At 46.5% G+C, this 24853-nt stretch overlaps 1 protein-coding gene across 3 annotated transcripts in view; it reads right to left on the bottom strand.

The window, feature by feature from the left end:
• CLMN (calmin) overlaps window positions 1-24853 on the bottom strand; it is a 78382-nt gene that overhangs the window by 8484 nt on the left and 45045 nt on the right. For 2 of the 3 annotated variants that reach the window (XM_033140356.1, XM_033140363.1), the window contains exons 2-9: window positions 20680-20741; window positions 19351-19446; window positions 17734-17817; window positions 12018-12110; window positions 4145-4335; window positions 2442-2635; window positions 2147-2229; window positions 163-1428 (exon numbers count right to left, since the gene is read on the bottom strand). In XM_033140356.1, the coding sequence (XP_032996247.1) occupies window positions 163-1428; window positions 2147-2229; window positions 2442-2635; window positions 4145-4335; window positions 12018-12110; window positions 17734-17817; window positions 19351-19446; window positions 20680-20741 (2069 nt within the window). Of the gene's footprint in view, window positions 1-162; window positions 1429-2146; window positions 2230-2441; window positions 2636-4144; window positions 4336-12017; window positions 12111-15421; window positions 15542-17733; window positions 17818-19350; window positions 19447-20679; window positions 20742-24853 lie in introns of those variants that run through there. The other variant, XM_033140372.1, reaches the window with a different exon arrangement.

Genomic DNA, 24853 nt, shown 5'->3' with positions numbered 1-24853 from the left:
AGACTGCTTCCAGGTGCAACACCAGGGGGGATGGGCACAAGCAGTTGCTAGTCACCAGAGCCCTCAGAAAAAGAACTATGGTGTAAGCTTCTTTATAATGGCATCAAGTGCAAGGGAAGAATTTGGCACCCGCAAATAAGTAAATGCAAAAACCAACCGTACCACAGGGACATCTGAGTGAGCAGAATCCACACTGTTTGTATTGAGTATCACATTCTTCCCTTCTGCAGCAGCCTTGTTGAGGGAAGCCTTGGTGTGACCACGAGCATCTTTTTTCTGCTTCTCTGGGCTTTTATCATCCAAGTGCGTTGGTGCTGCCTTACTCGTGTGTAGGCCTGCCTTTGAAATATCCTTCTCAGCGTTTTGGTCAAGCAACTCTTTCTCCGCCAAACAGTTTACTAAAAGCTCGGCGCAGATCTTGTTGTTTTCCGAGAGGGTAGGGTCTGCGCCGGGGGTAGCAAAAGCATCCAAGACGTCCGATATGGGAACATCATAATGGGGGTAATAGAAGAGGTCATGAGGGATTATGGAGATTTTGGAAGAGTTTGGCATCATTTCACCCACCGAGCTGTCTTCATTAGTAATATCTAGGCTCTTGGGAGTGTTTCTAACCGGAGAAAAACGTTCCATTGGGTAAGACTCTTCTGAATAATCGTTGAAAGCAGGTCCACTAGTTTCCTGGTGAGTAGCATGTTCTTCCTTTACGGATGAAGACTGCATTGCACAGTCATATTTTTCTGGGAGCTTAGATATTTCCTTGTTCAACAATTCTAATATATATTTCTTTGTGGCATCTTGCTCAACAGCAGCTGGAATTGGATGTTCAAGTTCCATTGTCAGATGTTCCGGTACGTTTTCAGGTAGTGGGGAAGAGCAAGCCTTTCCATCAGATGATTCTTTTGTTTCAGTGGCTGGCTTGTTCTTGCTGAATTCTTCGGAGTCGACTCCCGAAGAGTCAGCAGGTTCAACAGAATGTTTGCGATACGGAGGTGAACTTGGCGGAAGAAGGTCATCGCTCTGTGTTGGTGAATCGGACATACTCAGCTGATCCCCTTCAGACCCGTTTACATTATTGGCAAGAATGTCGGCAACAGAATTGGACTGATAATCAACAGGCTCTGTTATTGGCAGTGAGCTCGGCCTCTGAGGTTCTTCTGTAGAAGTCTCTGAGTGATCTGATAGTGGCTGCTGCAAATTGTCATTAATCTCCTCATTTGCCATATGAAAAGGGTTCTCTGGATTAAGGGGTGAACCAGGAATATGGATTTTTGGAGGTGAAGACTGGCTTCTGTCCAGGTGACCGGTATAGGTGTGCTTCCCATTCTCATTCAAAATCAAATCCTTCCCTTGATTTTCTTTCCCTGGTGTCTCTTTGACATGGAATGGAGATTCAGCTGCAAAGTCCTTGTCCGGATCTGAAAAATCTTCCTACGTGACATTAAATAAATCACCATCACCACCACCACCATCATAATCATTTGATAAACAATATTTCTTTTCGCAAAGCAGTTGTCAGAACAATGAAGCCACGCTTCCACCACCCCACCAAAGACTTGCTATGATCATATGAAACAGACATCTCTGCCTGAGTTGCTGCATGCTTCCCAACTGTAAGGAGGCAAACCAAGAGCAGTGATTCACATGCAGAGATGCAATGGCTGGTCTCCTCTGGGGGCAGAGGGTGTTTCTGCTGTGTCTCTGCAATAGTAAGAAGTGACCAAGCCACCTTATGCAGAGATGCACTGGGTGGCCTACCTTGAGTTATGGGAGTGTTTAGTTGGTGAACATGTAATGATATGCCTGCAGCCCTCTCAACTTCCTGGTTTCCCAGGTGCAGTTCAGGAACTGCTCATGCAGAGTCAAGATCCCAACAGTGTCTCTTTGATTCTTGCCATTTCCAATCTAGGGGGTGGGGAGAGAAGAGGAAAGCCACCCACATTTGCTGCCCACTGTCCATATTGTTGGGAATTGGGTTGACCTAGCGAGGTAAATACTGTACAACTGAACTGAAGTAAAGGAGGCCAGGTGGGGGAAACAACCACCTAACTTCCTCCTAACTGTGGAGGAGCTGCTTATCACTGCGAGTGACTTAAGTACATTTACAGGAAAGAAACACTCAAAAAGTGAAGTGAAGGAACACACGTACCCCTTCCAGCTCTGGGAAATGTTCCAAAAACTGTGCCACATAGGTCATAATGGACTGATCGTCGGGCGACTCAACCATGATGTCTGGGGAGACAGATGTATCGTCTCGTGATGAATCTAAATTTATTTCCTTTTACTTATTGATTTCATAAAAAAAATATATGACACTGGATTGTAGGAAAAAATTCAGAGTGGTTTACAAACAAAGATAAAACAATGTAATGATCACAAGGCCCCACTGACCAGCCTGTGAATCCCAAAAGCCTGCAGAAGACATTTAGGTACGAACAGGTTACCTTCTGGCTCCAGAAGTCTTGGAATACCTAGGTGATTGTGTGCTGTAGTGAATGCATCCTCTAAATTCTCCCGGGGCGATTTCTCCAAAGCTTGCTTCATGTCCACCAAGTTCGAATCTATGGCTTTGATCACTGCCAAGAAAGCCAGCCCACTTCGCCAACTGCTGGTAAAGTCCTGAACGGCAACCCCATACCTGGAGGCGAGAGTACCAAGGAGAGAGGTGGTAGGAAAATCCATACACGGAAATGGGCATGTCCAATACTCTTGTAACACAGAAAATTATTCCAGTGCAAAGGCTTCCTAGATTTAGGGAAATGCATCATACTCTTAAGCCAGGGGTCCCCAAACTAAGGCTTGGGGGCTAGATGTGGCCCAATCGCCTTCTAAATCCAGCCCGCGGACGGTCTGGGAATCAGCGTGTTTTTACATGAGTAGAATGTGTCCTTTTATTTAAAATGCATCTCTGGGTTATTTGTGGGGCATAGGAATTTGTTCCTATTTTTTTTGCAAAATATAGTCCGGCCTCCCACAAGGTCTGAGGGACAGTGGACCGGCCCCCTGCTGAAAAAGTTTGCTGACCCCTGCTCTAAGCATTCACAAGAGTTTTTGTACAAAAGGTGCCTTTCCCCCCCATCATGGGGTGAGAGAGATCCAGCTGCTTAGCCCTGCTGCCTGCCCTCAGAGGACCTCAGTGGGAGCTTTTGCCTGGCAAATGGTAACTGTGAGCAAAGGAATGTAGGAAACTGACCAAAGCAGACCATTGGTCCATCTAGTTCAATATAGTTTACACCAGGAGTAGGGAACCTCCAGCCAAATTTGGCCTGGCGTGCGTCCCAGTTTGGCCGTGAGGTTGTCCCTGCCACCCACCCCAAACCACACTCGCGTGCCTCACATGTGATGTCACCTATACATGTGGAGCAGATAAAAGATGCATCTGGAGCAGGTGAGCTGTACCACAGAATCAACCCCTGTATAAAATAGGGCTGAAGTCACCTTGTATCAGCAGGTGGGCAGTCAGTTCAACCCTGCTGGATCGGCTTTCACAAGCAAGTTCCCTGCGGGGAGCTTGATCATGTGGCCAAGCCCTCTACTTAGTACTGGCGAAGCCCAAGCACATCACTTCCCAAGCATCCAACAACCTGTTGAATATTGGGCACTTGGGAAACGCTGCATGAGAAACTTTGACAGGTGGACAGGACAGTGCACCTGTCGGTCACCTGATGCCATTGATGATATCACAGGTGGGTTGTCCTGCAGTGGGGGGGGGAACAGGGAGGGATCTGACACATCAGGCAAAAAAGGTTCCCTACCCCTGGTCTACATTAGCTGGGAGCCGGCCTTGTGCCTCATGTCACCTAATGAAAGGGCCAGTCATGAGCACATCTTTATACTTGGGATCCCCCACCCCCAAGGCAACGTATGCTGCAACGAAGAGTCGGAATAGGGTGTTATTACTGACCCAAAAAAGAGAACTGTGAATCAGGAAGGACAGGAAAAACCCAGCTGCATAGCCCAAGCTTTTCCTTGGCTGATACAGGCAAAATTATGGAGCCTGTTCTATTGCTTGCCCTCGAATCCGCTTTGAATGCATCCAATGCATTTCATCACACAGATAATGAATGAATGGAAATCCTCTTCCATCTGATTGGCAGTGGGATTTGCAGCGACTTTTAAGGGGGGGGGGGAAGAAAAGTTGGCTTACTTTCTTGTTTTCCTTTGGACCCAGGTCAAAAGGGTCTTGATTGCTTTTCGCTGATCCTTCACCGAGACAGACATGCTTCTCTCGACATTAGGCGTGTTGGGATGAGAGGTGTCTGAATCAGGGCCACTGGGTCCCGACGACAGGCTGGAAGACGAGGAGTTCCTATTGAGGTTGCCTGTGAGTTCTTTAATCTGTTGCAGGGGGCAGGGGGAAGGCAGCAGCCAGGGTCAGAAAAACAGAGCAGAGAATCCATCATCCTGTCATGCTGCCTCGAGGACAAGCAACCCTATTCATTTCTTCAGGCAAGCAGCCGCTTCCAGGCTTCACAAACAGCCCTGTCGTGCCAGCTAGCCCTGCGCGAATGGCAGCGTTGACTCGGGGCCCGGTTTCATGCTATCTGAAAGAGCACTTGCCCCTCGGCGAGACACACAGCAAGACTCAAGCCAGCAGCCTCGGCCGCTGCATTCCAAACACAGGAAGGTAAAAATGCATAGCAACTTCTAAATCAGGGATGTTGGTGGACTTTAGCACCCATCAGCTTTGCCCATTGGCCATGCCGGCTGGGGGCTGGGGGGAGTTGGGAGTCCCACGGTATCCGGAGTGCCACAGGTCCCCCCCTCCATTCCTGTTCTAAAGGCAAGGATCCCATAATGGAATGAATACAGCCCACATGTCTTAAGGTCAGTTTCGTGTCACTGTCCCTTGCTTGCAAGATTCCCCATAGCTCCTCTGAGTTGGTTACTGCAGCTAACAGGAGTGCTAATATGAGCCTCTGATCTGATCCTGCAGGGCTCTTCTTATGTTCTGGTATAGCAACAAGAACCACAAGAAGAAAGGTCACATCCGTTCCATTCATTTTAAGTGCTCTTATGCTAGCCTATTTCAACAGTCAGGGGTTCCTTCAAAGAGTCCTGGGAACTGCAGTTTGCTAAAGCTGCAGAGTTGCTAGGAGACCGCTCACACAGCGAACGTTCACTAAAGTGACTGCTTTGAAAGGTGCTTGGAAGTCCTGACTTTGGGACTTCAAAGTACCTTGCTCACGCCATCACTGTGATGTCATGGGTGCAGCCTTGCCCACCAGTCAAATGTGGCCCGTGAAGCTGACCCTGATAAGGATCTCGCACCTGCAGCCAAAAATGTTCCTTACTCCTTGTATAGACAAAATGGATTTTCTCATAAACTATGGAAGACACAGAATGCTAGAATGCAGAGGAGCAATTCTCTTAGTGGAGAGAGATCAAATGGCCAGAAGAAAACTACAACAGAGTTTTCAGGAACATATAGGCAGCTGGGGGGTGAGGGCACAGACTGGGGTAAATGAACCATATAGTGCTGGAGAGAAGAGCAAATTCTTGCTTCTCAGTCATTTGATCTTGTGGTGCCAGAAGATCCCCATCAGCAAAACTAGTGTTAGGAATTCCTTCGTATGAGTTAACAGAAAAATCCAGAGTCATTTTGTGTGAGTGCAGACGTCACATCCTGATCTCTTAAGGACAGTTAAAGAGTTCAGTCATAGACATGTCCCAGCCTTATACAATCCCCAAGTTGCCCCTGCTGTCTTAATAGCTCACTTGGTAAATCTCAGGGTTGTGGGTTCAAGCCCCACATCAGGCAAAAGATTCCTGCCTTGCAGGGGGTTGGACCAGATGATCCTAGTGGTCCCTTCCAACTCTCCAATTCTATTATTTAGGTTATATATGAGCACATAGGGCAGGAGTGGAGACCCTGTGGCCCTCCAGAGGTGGTTGGACTCCTCAGCCAGCATGGCCAGTGGTCAAGGATGATGGGAGATATGAGTCCAGCAACATCTAGAGCTTCTCTGATTTAAGGGGCAGAGTTGGGAGTAGGAGAGCTGTCCTGCTGGGTTTGCTGACCTGGGAGGATCTGCTTTCCTGTTTTTTGAAAACTTGGCTCACCTTTAAAGAAACAGAGGCTGGGTCAATCTAGAGGTGGCTACAATGACACAGCTGGCAGTAAGCATGATTGTCCTTTGTTTAGTAAATAGCAGCTGCCAGGGAGTCAACTGGGACCCTGGTGGCAGCAAAGGGTAAATTCCATTCTCTCCACCTATCACCAGCTGCAGTCCTAATCTGGACTAGCCCATGAACGTGGTTGCTATTTAACTGAACAAAGAACAATCACACAAGCTACCAGCTGTGCGATTATCATCATGTCTACTTTGGCCCTTTGTTAAGCAATGTCAGAAATTTTTGGATGGGAATTGTGTGGCTAAGAGGGTGAGATAAGAGATGCTCGTGATGCCAATTGGATTTGGCCTTCTTGTTGGGGAAGGGGGAATAAAACACTTTAAGCGTTCAAGCTGGATTTTGTTTAGTTGACTGACTACATCCGCCCGGATGTTTGGGGATGATGAATTCCAGGTGCCCAAGCAAATATATCAATATCACCACCACCACCATGTTTTCATCAGTTTCATTTGGGAGGATACTGGAATCTAGAATGTAAGAAGTGCCCTGCTGGATCAGACCAGAGGCCTATCTAGTTCAGCATCCTGTCTTCTCAGTGGCCGACCAGATGCCTGTGGGAAGCCCGCAAACACCACACGAGCGCAACAGCACTCTCTCCACTTGCGAGAGGCTTTACAGGGAGCAGAGGGCATTGCTAGGCCCTCAAAAGACTTGAGGCACAGGGCAAATTTGAATAACAATGACATATGTTAATTTATAAGTATAGGTGCAAAGTCAGACAGACTTTCAGAGGGAAGGGGACTGTTGGCCATCAATGGTAATCCTGAGCAGTGGAATGCCAACAAGATTTTCTAGGCCAAGTACTGTATTTGGATTGTGCCCTCCACCTTGCCTGATATTAAAACTGAAACAGGTGTCTCTGGGCAAATGAGGTTAGCAGATGAATAGGGCTTCACTAGTACTGTGCTTTTATATTGTACCTGTTTGCACCAACAATGCCCATGTATGGAGACGTCATAGTTTTTGAAGGAAGCTCAGGACCCTGTTAATGCTTTTCATAGAATCATAGACTCTTATGAGTTGGAAGGGACCCCAGGGGTCATCTAGTTCAACCCCCTGCAATGCAGGAATCTCAGCTAAAGCATCCATGACAGATGGATATCCAATGTCTGTTTAAAAACCTCCAATGTGTCTATTTTAAACGGTTTGGGCATTCGTCATTTGATCTCTGGCCTTTTAAACAGAAAAAACTATTCCAGGAGTTTTCAGAAATCAATGTGACACCTTAAACGCTTTAAAAATACTAGGAGGAACTTGGCACACTTTGATGGGCTCTCCCATAGGCCATCAAGGTCTAGTTTAGGAATTAACCAGTCTCCTGAAATGGCCCATAGATGTCAGTGTCCTTCCTTAAATTCTGAAGGCTCTCAAAAGGTGATATCCAGATCCCAAGGCACAAGAAACAAGGTGCTTGCTTGTGGCCATTCTATAGAGCATGATAATCCAACAGTCCACAGCTTCCCTGAGTAACAGGGAAGTGATCCAACTTAATGGTGTAATGTTGGAAAATGTCGACCACTTTTCCTACCCGAGCAGTTATCTTTCCACAAGGGCCAACATCGATGCCAAAATCCAGCATCGCCTGAGCTCTGCAAGCTCAACTTTCTCCTGATTGAAGCAAAGAGTGTTTAAGGACCAGGACGTTCACAGAGAAACCAAAGTGTTTTCAAACCACGGACCACTTATAAACACTATCTCCAGCTCCTCGAAAGACTCCATCAACAATGTCTCCGGGGGAAAATTACACATCTCTTGGGAAGACAGGCGAACAAATGTCAGTGTACTGGAAGAAGCAAAGACCACCAGTGTCGAAGCAATGATTCTTCAACATCAACTTCGTTGGACCGGTCATGTTGTTTGGATACCTGATTATCATCTTCTAAAACAACCACTCTATTCCCAACTCAAGAATCGAAAGCTAAATACTGGTGGACAACAAAAGAGGTTTAAAGATGTTCTCAGGGCAGATCTCTTAAAATGTAGCATAAGCACTGATAACTGGGAAACACTGGCCTGGGAGTGCTCTAATTGGAGAACAGCCTTTATCATAGCAGCCATGGACTTTGAAGAAGCATGAACTCAGGGTGGAAAGGAGAAACAAGCAAAGAGGAAGGGACACTTGGCAAACCCTCACCGTGATCAACTCCCACCCGGAAACCTATGTCCCACTGTGGAAAGACATGTGGATCCAGAACTGGCCTCCACAGTCACTTACGGACCCACTGTTAAGACTGTTTTCATGGAAGACAATCTTACTCGGCTACGAGTGTTCACCAAAGAAGCAGCAGCAATACAGTAAAAGAACAACAAGTGGAATGATTTTGTGAAAGGGTATAGGATTGTATCCAATGATGGTTTTGAATTCGCTGCACAAATTAGACTGCCCAGTTTTTTCAGATTATCCTTGCGTACTACCCTCAGGAGCAGCGTTAGAGGAGGACAGTGGGAATCAAGTGGCATGGTAAAAATGGGGTGCCATGCCTTGCACAACTGGGGTGTTTTCTACTAAAGAGCCACCTACAACCCAATCTACAAACATCTCCTGAAGATAGTAACAAGAAGGAATTCAGCATGGTGCTAAAAGCCAGAGATCAGAGTTACCTCCTCATAAATTTTTGTAATATTATTATACAACTAGCTGGCCCGGCCACGCGTTGCGGTGGCTTTTTTTTGTGAAATGGAAAAGGAAGATATACACACACACACACACACACACACACACACACATATATATATATATATATATATATATATATATATATATATATGTAAACTGTCCATGCCCACAGCTCCCGTTGAATTTCCGCCTGCCACCTCTCCGTCTTTCCCCCGTTTCTTCCTCCCTTCACACAGCTTCTCCCGTTGAATTTCCGCCTGCCTCCTCTCCGTCTTTCCCATTTCTGCCTGCTACCTTCCCCTCCCCCGCACTTTCCCTGGTCACCCCGAAACTCTGTTGCTTACTGCTATGTAATTGCAAATGGAGCTGGGAAGGCGCGCACGCACACGCAGACGGCTTCTTCGGGGGTTGGGGGCCTCCATTTTTGCCCCGCGTTACCATAGCAACCTGGCTTCGCATCGCTGCCTGGCCTCAAAGCCCGGCTTCTCTCCCGTCTCTTGAGGTTTGGTCATGTAGTAGCAGCTCTATCGCCCCTCCCCGCCCCCTTGCGAACAGCTGCCTGCTTGTTATGCGTTGTCGGGCCCCTTGAGGCGGCGGCTGAAAGTTAGGCCGCAAATGGCGGGCAGCCGTTTGAGGCGGCGGCTGTAAGTTGTCGCCTCGGGAGTTGGGTGGCGCCTTTCTATTGGTTGCTGGTTGTGATGTCAGTGCTGTTGCTGGTGACATCTAATAGGCGCGCCAATTTTTTTGGTTTTATTCTTTATTTTAGGTAGGTCAGGTGTGTTTTTTTTGAAATTTTATTATCCAATGTTATTCCCTGATGGTCATGGAATGCTGTGTCCTAATTTGATGCTGTTTGGTCAAGCGGTTACGGAGCAAGTTGGTAACACCCGCGCACGCAATGGGAACATTTTTATATATATCTAGATGACAAATATCATTTTGGCCTAATAATCAATCTCCTTTGGGGATTAAAATGATTTAATCCTGAAATCAGGGTTGTTATCGTTATTAGCGCGACATATTCACACAGGATTTCATTTTTCGCAACTTCCCCACAAAGCAGTCAAAAAGACAGCTGCCTGCTATGAATCACTCCATGCATTTTCCTTTTCCTTTTTTATTATTTGCTTCTGGAATTGAATCACATCATTAGTCAGGTGCTTCTTGAATTTGACAGCTAGCAAGTAAGTGACTTTGAAAAATCCCAGCATTGTTTATAATCTACAGGGGTTTTGGCTTTAACCAATTTTACTGTCTGCCCCCCGCTCAATCCCTACACTAATCAGTAGTAAGAGAAAATATCAACATGTTTGGATATGAGCCTAGAGCACAATCCTAACCTCCCAAGTAGTAGTGCTGGTGAGGGTGGCTAGAATTCAGTGGAAGTAGCCCTCTGCCTGGCTCTGCCAACAGGGGGCAGCACCACAGCAGAGTAGGGCTGGGCAATATATCAAATTAAAATCACAATGTGGGGGAAACCGTGAAGCCAGCCAGCGCTTCTATTGATCCCGGCAGCACCTGTTAACTCTGCCGACAAAGCTCTCCCCTGCCTCGGGCAGGGGGCAGCGAATCACAAGACCAGGTGCTGGCAGAAATCATGGTGAGGGGAAAACCGTGCCCCTAGACAGCTCCATCCTTATTTCAGACATCATGATATACCAGTATATCGCAATGTTTAGCTGGTGATATATCACAACGTTGGAAACCAGGTATCGCCCAGCCCTACCGCAAAGGATCCTGCAGAGGGCGGGCAAGATATGGTAGCCGACAGGGGACCCTGAGATGGGCCATGTCAGGCTTAGGGTGGGCGCAGAACTGTGCTGGCTATGGATCTATTGGATCCTAGCTAAGCGTTCCCTGGAGAGGAGTTAAGTGCTTCCTGGGTGTAAAGCTGGTGTAGAGGGGGGGGGAGTGTGTGTGTGTGTGTGTAATGGCTGCAGACTCAATGAAGGATCCTCCATATTGCACCTCCCTCCAGAGCCGTCTTAAGGGGATCTGCCGCCATGGCGCGGCTATCCCTCCGGCGCCCCCGCCATGCCGCCTCTCCGCCGCCTCCCTCCCGCGCTTGCCGCCCCTTGGGAGGGGGGTGGGCGAGCGGGGGGTGAGGGGCGTGGCGCTGGAGCGGCGCGGGGCTCTGCGCGCCCTTCCAGCGCTTCCGGGATGGGAGGCGAGGGCGGCCGGCTCGCGCTCCCGCGCAGCTCGCGCTCCGCGCGCAGCTGGACGGCGCGGCGCTGCTGGGCAGCTCGCGCTGCATCGGGCGGGCGGCCGGCTGCGCGCGGGAGCGCGAGCCGGCCGCCCTCGCCTCCCAGAGCCCCAGCTGGAGTGCTGGAAGGTCGCGCAAAGCCCCGCGCCGCTCCAGCGCTCCAGCTGGGGCTCTGGGAGGCGAGGGCGGGCGGCTTACAGCCCGCCCGCCGGCGCGCGAGTGCCCGCCTGCCCGTGGGGGCGGGGGCGGGTTGGGGAGGAGGAGCCCGGTATGCCGGCGGGCTCGCGGGGGCGCCCCTGGGGCGCCCAGCGCCCTGGCGCACCGCGCCACCGGCTTCTATGGATGAGACGGCTCTGCCTCCCTCAAAAGGGAAGGAGAGGTGGGTGTGGGTGGGTGGGGTGGGGAGTAGAGGGGTAATACACTAGCTCACTGTCTGCTCTTATCCATGATTACAAAGAGACTGAACTAGGTTACATCTGCACCAGACTTTAGAGAATGGTCAACTTCACTGGCTGCATTCAGCTCTTGGCATTTCAAGGCTCCCAGATCGTTGAAATGCGTATCAGAATCTCCATCTTAGTACATGAAAGTAGTGCAAGTAATGCATATTAAAGGGCTTCAAAGCCTCGTTTCAGGACTCAGGTCTTAAGACCCATGTTGCTAAAAATGCACAAAGCAGCATTCAAGCGTTTTCAGCACAAAAATGGAAAAACAAGATCTTCTGATCTGGGTTCTGGCCAGGAGCCACATGCACACAAGGCAGGCTGGACTCAAGTACTTTGAGGCAGAAATCAATTTGCAAGGGCAATGAAGTGGACTGAGGGGTTTGCAAGGTGGGGGGGAGTGCAATGACACCCAGGTTTCTGATCTATTTCGGTTTATCCAGGTTTGTTCATACATTTAGGGAGTCTTTAATGGAAGAAAAATGAAGACCCGACCCAAAACTAGGTACATGGGAGAAACGAATCTGTTTCATTCCTAGCCTTTAGACCTAACAAATCTGTATTCTGCTGAAAGGTTTAGCGGAAAAGCCAACGTGTAACAATATTACCATTTGCTCCTTACCTGAAAAAACAGGATTATGTTCCATATCAGGCCCAGGACCATGGAAGAGTTTCCATCTGCTATTTCAGCTGCATCAATGCTAACCAGCTTCACCTACAGAAAAGGGGGTTGCAGGTTTTAAAAGATGTTTAAAAACAGGTAGACAAATGCACTCAAGTACGGTTTTAACTACAGAATGCACATGTGTCGCATCTAAAGGCCAGGGAACAGGGAGTTGCATTTTGCACTTATACTGGGCAAGGGTTTGGCTTGCAATGCATAAAGCTGGATTGCTTGCTTCTACATATATCTAGTTCACACGATGTGGTTGCAAGATAGCAGCTCACTGAAAGAGGACCGTTTTCTTTATGGGGGGGAGGGAGGGAGGGAGGAAGAAAGTTACATGGCTGCTATGCACTCATATAACTAGTTTGACCCTCAGTTGCGTTATTCTTAATGCCCTTGTGATGAAGCATTTACTTGATTATATTATGCATATTTGCAGCTACATAATCTGCTGTCATTGTTCTACGGAAGTCAGATTTATCAGGTCCATCTTGGCAGACAGCCTGCTGGCGTGCAGCATGTGTGGTTCGGGGAGGGGCATTATTCCTCTAAGGTGTCATCTGAGCTTTTGGGGTGGCGGGAAAGGGGGACAGAATGCCCCTCTAATACTAACTGGGCAGAGAAAAACCTCTCCACTATCTTGGGAGACTCAAGATGCATTCTCCATTTTTAAATGCTTGTTGAGCACTATCTGGGGAAGGGCCGTAGCTCTGTGGCAGAACATCTGCTTTGCATGCAGAAGGTCGCAGGTTCAATCCCCGGCATCTTCCGGTAGGGCTGGGAGAGAACCCTGCCTGAAACCCTTGAAGCACTGCTGTCGGTCAGTGTAGACAGTATTGAGCTAGATGGACCAATGGTCTCTGTATAAAGGCAGCTTCTCACATTCCTATCAAGTTACCAAGGATTCTGGGTTTGAAGCCATGGCAGGACCCAGAGTTCCCACAGAGAGGTTTAATCCATATGACAAGGACCAGCTTATGTTTCTCCTTCAAACTACACACACTCTTCTCTTGCTTATTCATTGCAAGCGAAGGAGGAAAGAGAGAATTCCCAGGCTGCCCGTGACAGCGTTAAACCCTTGCTTTGCAATACAGGGCCTCAGACCTTTCTGAAACGCTGACAGTAAGAATATCGAGCCTCTCCCGACCTGTCACAATTCCTCTCGAGTTCTGCATTAACTACACACCATGGCTGTCCCTTCCCACCTCTTTCATGGTGGTTTAATATTTAAACTGCTGGCTCTCCATTGCCAAGGGAATGGAAACAACATTTCCCTGCCCTGACCTGCCTTTCTAAAATTTGGTTAAACCAGCTTGAGATCAAGAGGGAAACCTTTTAACCCGTGGCTCAACTGCAACAATGGTTCAGTCCCGGTAAGATGTCACCAACGTCATATCATTCCTCAGAGGGAAGGTCACAAAGGCAGCGCATGGGCTGGAGCAGGATTAGGAAACATGGCGCCTTCAGATGTTCTGGCCTACAAATCTCGCCAGTTGCAGTCAACTTGGCCAATGGTGAGAGATGACGAGAGTCAGCAACATGGGGAGGGCACCATGTTTGATGCTCATGGGTAAATTTTAGGCTGGTTTTTTGGGTGTTTTTTTGTTTTGTTTTGTTTTGTTTGCGTGCCCAGGCACAGTCCCACCCCCCTTGGGGAGCCAGACCTCAGACCAAGGAAAACACATGACAACATATTTTGGGATTAAAATGGCCAGAATTTTATTGAATTTCAGATGTAGGGAACCTTGGCTTAGGCATTGGGTGTATATCCCTCTCAGCCCCCAGCTGGGGGTCTGAGGCAAGACAGGGTCAATCGGGAATATAGGGACACTGCAAAACGTGCGTTTACACAGCTGGCCCCCTCCCTGCACTGCTGAGGGAAGCTCTATGGCCCACTGCTGAGCACTTGTGGTCAGAGACTCCCCTCAGGACCCCTCCAACAGGGAACCCTGATATTGCTGCCACAGAAGGGGGTGAGTCACCGCAACCTCCCTTCCTCAATTGTTGAACCAAAGGGTTCTGCCCAAGGCCTAAAACTGCCACCCAAGACTGGGAAATTGCCGCCTTGCCTCCAAGACTACCAACAGCTGAAAACCACACCCCATGTCCTCACCAACCATTCTTCAAGGCCCTGCTTCACATCCCACAACCAGTGTTCATTTCCCAATGGGATCAGGTGCACGCCGTCAGCTCTAAACAATTCCAGCTTGTACATTTTAATGTCTGGATGATTAATCCCACAGCCCCCAATACAGAGTCACATTGCAAATAGCCCTGTTCATTTTAATTTGTGCGCTGGGCCGCAAACCTCGCCCACCGCCAGACCCAGTGAGCGGTTATTTAAGCACATCTCTATCCCACTGTAGCACTTACAGTTTGCAAAGTATATAACCATATCTTTGTTTGGTTCTTGCTGCAACTTCCACAAGAGGTGGATCACTCTTATTCCCATGCTGAAGATGGGCAATTATTGTGGGGAATTTGGGGGCCATCTCTTCCAGTCCCAAGCCTGACTTCTCTTTTTCCCCCCTGAAGTTTTTCCCTGAAGTTTTCCAAAATTTCATACATACATTACAATACATAATAAAAACTCCCCCCAAACAAACTTCCCAGCCCCATTTCCATGCTGTTTGTTTCTTTCCCTCTGCTGCACTGTCTTTTATCTCTTAAACCTTACCAAGAATACCATAACCTCTAATCCTGGGTTTTTGTTTTTAATTTTGTTGGGGGGGGGGGTTCTTTCTCTTTTTTTCCTTTTTCCTTTTCCTTTCTTTTTTGGTTTTTTGTTTTTGTTCTTGTTTCTTTAGAGATGACTTTTAGTTAAGGTATAGAGTCATTAGAAGAAAGTACAACCTAAATAACTTATATAATTATAAAAGCATATTTATTTCAAGGTGTAAGTGTTTTGGGGAATGGTTGGATAAGATGATTATATGTATTTGATATTGCTTAATGTATTCCTTTTGTTTGTTTGTTTGTGTAAATCAATATAAATTCAATAAAAATTTAAAAAAAGAATACCATAACCTCTAATCCCTTCTGTTGCTCATAGTTCAAATCGTGCTCATGTGTTCATCATATAATAATATCTCTTTAAATAATCCAAAAGGATTTCCATTCTTCCACAAGACCTTCATCATTAGACCAAGCCTGAATTTTCTTATCTACTGCCCAAGGTGGGTCTTGTGTTGGAATTTAAAATTGCCTATAAATGGGAAGCTGGTGAGATTTTGCCAGCACTGGACTTCTCTTGAGTCACACAGCTGTTGCAAGTCCTTGGATTCGGGACCTGGTGACCCTGGTTTCACCACCATACCTGAATAGCTCTTCTACACCCTTTCCAACTAAGCATGACTTACAAGAATGAGATTGTGAAGACCCTTGGAAGGGGCTGGACACAGAGACCAAATCAGTCCATCTGGCCTCCGAAAAGTTCAGTGAGCCTAAAGGAGTGTTTCACCTTACATAAGCTTTTAAAGCAAGGCAAGGCACCTTACTATGACATACCAAGGCCCCTGGCAACAGTGCTAGCATGAGTGTGATGTCAGCAGCATATGCAGAATCCAGTGATAACGGAGCAACGCAACAACGGCCTAACAGAGACGCTGCTGTGAGGCTGGGTGGTGATTTATAGGGCCACAGCTAAGTGACAGACCATCTGCTTTGCAGGCCCAATCCCCGACACCTTCTGCTTGTCAGTGTAGACCAGGGACAGCCAACGTGTCTTCCAGAGCTTGTTGGATCACAACTCCCATCATCTCTGGCCATTTGACTGGGGATGATGGGAGCTGTAGTCCAAAAACATATGGAAAGCACTATGTTGGCTATCACAACGCTGAGCTAGCTGGGCCAACTGCCAGGCTTTGCATACGCAGTGGTGGTGTTTAACCGCTTGAGGTGAAACAGCAAGAGCCGCCCTGTCACTCCTGCCACTACCAGTGCCATCAGCACTGATTTCAGGCAGGATCATGCTGATTTCAGGTGAGATCTCACCCAAATTGGCACCGATGGCAGAGGTGCTTCTCTGCTGAAGCGGTTCTCATGGCTGCTGATTCCTGACTTGCTTTACATTGCTGCCCATTGCCCAGCCTTGACAGGGAACTGTATCCATCTCCTCACCTTCACATAAGACTCCAAAATGGGTGTGAGTCATGTTCCCGACCTTTCCCCCCCAATAATTTTTATTATATTTTCACTAAATAACAAATTAAACAAATTATAAACATTATAAACTTATAACAATAAATCTCGCTCTGCCGAGCTTTGACTTCCCCCCCTTCACGTCAGCAGGTTTTCTAGTCCAATATAAGCGCACAGTTTCTCAGTTTAAACCTTCAACAATGTCGTAGAGTCATTCCAATCCTGCTAGTGTCTTCTAACTTCCACAGTTAGATCTTATATAATCTATAAATTTACTCCAGTCTTTTCGAAATTTTGAATCATCCTGGTTTCGGATCCTGCCAGTCAGTTTTGCAAGTTCCGCATATTCCATCACTTTCGTCTGCCACTCCTCAATCATAGGCATTTCCTGTAATTTCCACCTTTGGGCTGGAAGTATTCTTGCCGCGGTTGTTGCATACAAAAACAATCTTTGATCTTTTTTAGCAATTTCTTCACCCATCAAGCCCAGCAAAAAAGCTTCTGGCTTTTTGGGGAAGGTATACTTAAACATCTTTTTCAACTCATTATAAATTAATTCCCAAAATCTTTTTGTTTTCTCGCATGTCCACCACATATGATAAAAATCACCTTCATTCTTCCTACATTTCCAACATAATTTATCCTTCATTCTATACATTTTAGCCAATTTAACTGGTATTAAGTACCACCTACACATCATTTTTTGTAAATTCTCTTTCAAGGTGACACATGCTGTAAATTTCATGTTTTCATTCCACAGCCTCAACCACGCATCATACTCAATATTATACCCAAAGTCATGTGAGTCATGTTTAGGGGAAAGGCCATAGCTTAGTGGTAGGGGGCATGCTTTCATGCAGGGGAGCCTGGGTTCAATCCTTGGCTTCTCCAGTTGGAGCTGGGAGATAACCCAATCTGAAATCCCGGGAAGCCTCTGACAATGCTGAGTGAGATGGACCAATCTTCTGATTCAGTATAAGGCAGCTTTCTACATCCCTCCTTCTGCACTTGATGCAAAGGCAACCTGCATACCAATACTAGTGTGGGGTGGCATCCCCCCCCCCACAGTTACACCATGTTCAACCCCAGACATTGCAGAAGTCTAGAACAGCAGTTTCCATCTTTCTTTGAACAAAGCTCAAATAATCTCTTGCTATAAATTGGGCAGAGAAATATAGAACTCGTGATGCTGAATGCATGGGGGGGGGAGTCAAATGACTCAAATCGCTAACCTTCAGAGCAACTTGAGCCCAGCTGCTTAAAGGTTGCCGAACATAGGCATTTCTTTTATTTTCTTTTAATATTAGCCTCTTGATCCTTTAATCCAGTTGAACATTACGACATTAAAATAATAATTTGTGTTGTGAGGAAACCCCTCCTTCTGCATATTCTATGCAGCCTTTCAGACACAATTTTAAACAAAACATAATTCCTTCAGCTTACACATTATTATTATTATTCCTCATTTAGGAGAGAGAGATATTGTACCGGGACAAGTGAAAAACAATTCAGCAGCTTTCGAATTACTTACATTGCTGTCCTCCAAAAACTTGAGGGCTTTTGCAATATTGTTCAGTCGAAAAATACGATGGGTTGAGGGCTTGTATTCATGCAGCTAAAAAAAAAGAGGGAAGTAAGCCAGTTAGTGCTTTTTAAAATGCATTATTTAAGGCAGTGTTTTTCAACCACTGTTCCGTGGCACACTAGTGTGCCGCGAGATGTTGCCTGGTGTGCCGTGGGAAAAATTGAAAAATTCAAGAGAATTACTTTATATATAGTCAATATAGGCACAGAGTTAAATTTTTTAACATTTTCTAATGGTGGTGTGCCTCGTGATTTGTTTCATGAAACAAGTGTGCCTTTGCCCAAAAAGGTTGAAAAACACTGATTTAAGGGGGGAAAGGCTGTGGCATCTGCTTTGCATGCAGAAGGTCCCAGGTTCAAACCCACTGCCTGAAACCCACTGGAAAGCCATTGCCAGACAGTACAGACTCTACTGAGCTAATTCTGAGCACATATACTAGGAAGTAAACTACACCAGTAAGACAAGGTGGAACGTTTGCAGAGGAGAGTGACCAAGGTGATCAAGGGTCTGGAAACCAAGCCTTGTGAGGAACGGTTGCAGAAGTTGGGTATGTTTAGTCTGGAAAACTGGGAGGATATATGATAGCCATCTTGTCACACGGAAGATGGAGCGAGCTTGTTTTCTCCTGCTCCGGAGGGTAGGACTCGAACCAATGGCTTCAAGTTACAAGAAAGGAGATTCTGACTCAACATCAGGAAGAACCTTCTGACAGCAAGAGGTGTTCAACAGTGGAACAGACTCCCTTGGAAGATGACGGCGACTTTCCTTCCTTGGAGGTTTTTAAGCAGTGGTTGTCTGGCCACCTGTCATGGATGCTTCAGATGAGATTCCTGCATTGCTGGGGGTTGGAGCAGATGACCCTCGGGGTCCCTTCCATCTCTGCAATTCTATGATTCTATGGCTACAGTTATAATATAATTGTCGACACTTGCTGCGTCCATGCACTTTCTATGAACCACATGCAACTAGGATATACAGACTGGCGGCAGCTGCCCACCTTCAAGATATAATTCTGATGCGGTCCTTGGGTGTTGAAAAGACTCTACTGTATTTTATCAGAAATGCTGTGCATGCAGCTCTGCCTGGACCTCAGACTGGAGGTATCTTCAGAGGATGAGCAGGGGAACTTGACTCACCCACCACCTGCAAATCTTCACACTGTCATTGGCCATGAAGAGCCATTGGATCCAGACATCATCCCGTCCACAGGACTGGCGTCCCCCTGCACCAACTGCCTGGGCTCCTGGATAGGTCAGTGACCCACCATTTCTGCCCTAGCCCCATAGGAGCAGGAGAGCCGAGCTGGAGCCACCACCCAAGAGGCCAGCTAGCTGAACACAAGGCCACACAGAAGGAAGGAGAAGCCACAGGGGGCACTTTTCCAGATCAGGGCCTGGCTGAGAGACAGAATGGGGTGGAGCCACCAGTTCCTATGTAAAGTGTCCGATCTGAGCCACTTCATGGCTGAAGAAACAGCTCTCTTACAAAATCCAGCCCTCCTGACCTGGTAAAAACAGGCAATATCATGTCAGACAGAGGCTGTTAACGAAGGTTTATACCTACCAGATTTTGCCCAGAGAGAACTTCCAGCAGAGCCATCAAAATTTTGCCATCTTTAACATCAACCAACAAATCTTTCACTTCCAGAGGGGGGCTGCACTGTGAAGAAAGAAAGGGGTAGATGATTGAGGAAGGTGGCCTTTGGCTCTGTCACAGGGCGAGCCAAACAGTAAATCACACAGTTCGAAATTGGAGTTAACTCGTTACAGTGGTACCTCGGGTTACAGACGCTTCAGGTTACAGACGCTTCAGGTTACAGACTCCGCTAACCCAGAAATAGTACCTCGGGTTAAGAACTTTGCTTCAGGATGAGAACAGAAATTGCGCGGTGGCGGCGCAGTGGCGGCGGGAGGCCCCATTAGCTAAAGTGGTACCTCAGGTTAAGAACAGTTTCAGGTTAAGAACAGACCTCCAGAATGAATTAAGTTCTTAACCCGAGGTACCACTGTATTTGAAAACACTGACTTCATAGACTTAGCGGAGTGTCAGACCTAAAGAGCACAGAAGCTCATTCCCTGTAGGTCTTACTCCACGAAATCTGTTGCCGAGACTGAAGGTCCCCAGCTCCCCACGGCTATCTATGTCTCCACCTCTCCAGGACTTTCCCCAAGCAATCAGAGACTATGCTTGCATTCCTGTTTTTGCTGCTCCTGTTTCATGCCTCTTCTGGTTCTGGGAGTCATGGGGGAAGTGGAGACACCCATGACTCTTCACCAGCATGACTCATCTCTGCCTCTTCACCTCTCTCCTTTCACTAGCCTGCTGAAGCTTCTGATTCTGAACTTCTCTCTGCCACAGACTCTCCCTGTTCACTAAGACCTGTCACCTCTTCAGCTTCCAACACCTCCTCCTCCCAGTCTTCTCCCTCTGACCACTCATCATCGTTCCACCACCAATCCCCAGGTTCTGAGTCTTCTTCCTTTGGGGGTTTCCCAGCTGGTTCCTCCCACCATTTCTCTATGTCCAACCAGTCCATGATAGGCTCTCAGTTGGAAAAGACCTCAATGGTCATCCAGACCACCTGCAAATGTATCATCAGATAATAAATATTTAAGGAATAATATAAACCCCCATCCTTTCTCATCCACTTTTCAATAACTGCAATTTTTAAAAATGATTGGTTTGTTATTGCTGTTGTTATTTATCCACACTTCATCCTAAGGTCCCAGGGCAGGTTACAACAATTAAAACACTATATTCAAAACAGTTTAAAACAACTTAGAATCGCAGAGATAAGGTCGGTCCCAAAAATATACATCCAAAATGCCAAAAGCCAAGACAGAAAGGTGTGTCTGTAATATTTGAATGGGCTAATTTGTTTAGCAGGCTTACCTTTTCCAAATGTAGATTTATCCAACGGGTAAAAGTCCTTTTCTGCACATTTTCCCTCTCCACTAGAAAGGAAAGATATAAAGAAACTCATGTTTATTAAAAAGGGAAACGCCTATTTAACAAAGTGAGTCTGCTTAGGAGAAGCAAGGTTTGGCTTCCAGTGCAACTGTGGACTTATATTCCATGCAATCTATGAAAATAACATTAAGGACAGTTGCAGAAAGAACAGCAGAGGATGCTCCCAGCATCATTGGGCCACATTTGATTCGCATGTCTCTTCGCTGCTTCCCTCATTTCTATCACAGAACCCCCACTACGAACCATTTCAATCTGCATGGCTCACAGAGGCTCCATAAATGTAATACCGTTTCCAAAAACCTAATTAAACATGTTATTTTTGCACCTATTCTTGTGAAAAGCAGCAGTCAAAAAGGAAGAAAGAAAAATCTGCCCAAGTCTTAAGATGTCTGCTCACATACATATGGTTTACTGAACCTTTGTTGGCTTTTTCTGGGCATCCAGAGAGCAGTAACAGGATTATAAATCTCATAATTACTACATACAACATACAGCTAGGCCTGTTCACCAATCCACGGCACCATGCCAGAAAGAAGTCATGTTTGCTAGAATTCAGTAATATAAACAGAGAGAGAGAGAGAACAGTCTGGTTTCAGTTTTAACCTTCCAAGAGTTCCAGGCTCAATAAAGACAACAGGAACTCAAGAGGAGAAATGATCACTAGGCAGCTGACTTCAAAACCAGGCTTAATTCTTACTCTCCACTCAGTTTGAAGCAGCACACCAAGACCAGTCGTTGCTCATTCTCCCTGGGCACTAGGGACTCCAGAACCCCTTCAGCATTTGTGTGTAAAGACGTGACAATGGCTCATTGGCATTCTAGAGCCCCGGCGCACCCAGGTGATGTTCCCATGGTATGCCTCTGCAAGGTGATGCAAACTGAGTCAGCAGCAAAAGTTAACCCAGTCTGAGATTCATGGAGTTGGAAGGGACCCTGAGGAGCATCTAGTCCATCCCCTTGCAATGAAGGAATATGCAGCTGTCCCATATGGAGATCGAACCTGCAACCACAGAGTTATCAGCACCAGGCTCTAACCCACTGAGCTTTGCATGCAGGTGCTACAACTCAGATTACCGAGTTAACAAAAATCAGAGCAGGGTAGCGAGGAAATGAACAGTATGGGACGGAAGAGGTTATGTTGGGGCTACCCTTGAGGTTGGTCTGCAGACTGAACACAGTAGCTAGATTGCTTGTGGGAGCAAACTACTGCCAGCATATAATATAATACCTGTTATATGTTATTTAAAAAATCCTTCCCCCCCCCCACACTAGATCACTGGATCAGTTTTGAATAAAGTACGATTGCATCTTGCGTGCAAATAATTTGTGCTCTGTTCCTGTTTTTGAAAATGCAAATAAAAATAAAACTACTACTACTACTACTACTACTACTACTACATGTGCAATTTCAACCTTATGCACTTGAAAACCGGCCAGTTGAATTTATGGACATGCATGAACAACATAGAACAAGGGAACCGGGGGGGGGGGGGGGGGGGGGGGAAGGGAAGCCAGGGGGTTCTAGTAGTCCCACGTTTTAAATTCAATGTGGATTGTCTATATAGTTGTTTTAAGGTTTTGATGTATGGTTTTTCTTTTTCATGTGATGTTTAGTTGTTGTAAAATTAATAGAAATATTATTTCTTTTAAAAAGAAAGAAAGCCGGCCAGTTGAAATCCCGCAAATTAATTGCATGCAAAGCAGAAAGCTTAAAAGCTCATTTTGCACCAAGTTTTTCTGGTGAAGTAAGAGATTTTAAGCTCTCTGCCTTGCTTACCAGGCTCTGGGACACTCTCACAAAATCTTCAGGAATCGTGAGCTCTTGCAAGAGCATTCCGGAGCCCAGTAAGCAAGGCTTAAAAGCTGCCCATCTTGCTTAGAAGGCAAGGATGGTTTGCGTGGAAAGAGGAGAAGCAAGGTGGCAAATGAATTTTACAAACCATGTGGACAAGATGACTAAAGCATGCCATAAACAGGCTCTGGCACATTGAGTGGACAAGACCAATAGTGGGTCCAACGGTCAAGAAAGTGGTTTCTGCACATGCTGTAGAGGGAAATGAAGGGCAGATGGGGCTCATCAACCTGGGAAGGTAGCCCATCTAGGAGAAGGAAAACTCTGATCCTAAACCTCTGCTGCTTTGCAGGATATCTTTGGGAGAAGAAAAGAATAAGGAGTAAATGCTACAAAAATTTGGAGTCCCTAAGATGGTACCTTGTATGCCTCTTTCCGGCAACTCCTGCAGCCAAGCTGGTGCAAAACATATTGCTCTGCCTTCTTTTGGACCACATCAGTGAGACTGGGGGAGGTGTGTGTGTGTGTGTGTCTTGTTGTGTGGGTAGCCTAGGACCCCCATACACACTGCCCAGGCTTGTGCCCCAGGGAGGTCACTTCGGTGCTGCTAACGCAGCCGTTACGACTTCACCCCTGGAGGCACACTCCATTGTCTCTCGACAATGTGCATCCAACTATCAAACTGCAATAGTAGGAGGAAGGCTAGGCAGGGGGAGGGCTGGAGAGACTGGGAGTCCCTTTTATATTACAGTTGTTTCCGCTCTTCAACACCTTTTTAAATATATACAGTCATACCTCAAGTTGCGAACGCTGCAGGTTATGGTTTTTTTGGGTTGCGCTCATGCTGAACCCGGAAGTACCGGAATGGGTTACTTCTGGGTTTCGGCACTCGCACATGCGCAGAAGCGCTAAATCGCGCATGCGCAGAAGCGCCGAATCACAACCGCGCATGCGCAGAAGTAGCGCTGCGGGTTGCGAACGTGCCTCCCGCACAGATCACGTTCGCAACCCGAGCGTCCACTGTACTTGTCACAACCAACAGGAAGTTAACAATGGCTCAGTTCATTTGAGGCCCTTCTCAAGGTTCTCAAGGTGACTAAAACGTACTAAATTCAGCCAGTGCAATCCAAATCCTTGGAGATAGTGGAAAGACCGTGAAAGCAAACAGAATTAGAGAGGACAGAGCATTAATAGTTCTGAAAAAGGCTGTGCGGTGGTTACTGGCTTTATGGGAACATTACTGAGGCTAAGCAGAATCATCTCTGGCTCAAGTCAGAAGTTCTGGAACTCCCCAGATGAATCCGCACCTTCTTCCAGAGTGGACTTACATATGGCCAAGCCATTAAGGGTGTGCAACACCACACATTTAAAGGAGATTTGTTTAACCAGATCATGCAGCTAGGCAATTGCCTTCTTCCAGTTTTTAAGTGAGGCCTCTAAAACTCATCCATCTGTTCTTTAGGAGTGCAGTAGAGTTCTAGATTTTATCTTTCTTTCTTTTTAGTCAAGGGAAATGCAACAACTTTTCCTGCTGTTTGCAAGACCAGCATCCACCATTTTGTACTACCCAAGGGATCTGAGAGGGGGCGTGGGCGGGGAATTTGCTTCTTCAATTGAGTAGTACTTTAAACAAAAAACGACAAAAAGGCCTCCTGAGTTTGCATTGGATTTGGCTACCACTTAATAAAATGATGTTAGTTACTAAAAATAGCCCCTCTTGTTTTAGTGGATTAGAACAGTAAAGCCTAATTTAATTGAAAAATAACTTCACCCTGTGTTCTTTTATTCCTGGAGGTTGCCAAGCTTTAAATTGCTCAAGTTATGAGTTTACCTACTCCGATTTTCAAATAATTCACAGAGGCAAAATCGCACAGATATTCTCTTTCTTCTCTCCCCCTCCCTTTATTTCAGGATTCTGTGGAGATTTCATTTAGTGGGTAGAAAAGTAAAAACAAAAAACAAAAAAAACCCACTCCACTGGGAGGACTAGACGGTGCTGGATTTTGATGGGATCCAGCAGGCTCCTTCTTATATTATGGGATGGGATGTGGGAAAGAGATTGAGTTAAAGAAGAAAGGGTTAAAATCCCTTCACGTCTGCCCCGATCCCAGCAAACAATTACACAAACACCTCACTGAAGTTTGCATTTTAAAAACCTGCATCCTAGCATTTCTTCCAGCTCTTTGTCAGAGGTATTTTCCAGAATTGCTGAACTGTCAGTGTTTTTATTTTTTTTAAGTATTTCACACACCTGTTATTCTCCACTCTCCTATCATATCTCAACAGAATCTCTTCTCATTCAGA

Source organism: Lacerta agilis, chromosome 1 (genome assembly GCF_009819535.1).
Source record: "Lacerta agilis isolate rLacAgi1 chromosome 1, rLacAgi1.pri, whole genome shotgun sequence".
In the NCBI taxonomy this organism is placed as follows: Eukaryota; Metazoa; Chordata; class Lepidosauria; order Squamata; family Lacertidae; genus Lacerta; species Lacerta agilis.
The sequence above is the reverse complement of the archived record's forward strand: the minus strand, read 5'-3'. Positions and strand labels throughout refer to the sequence as shown.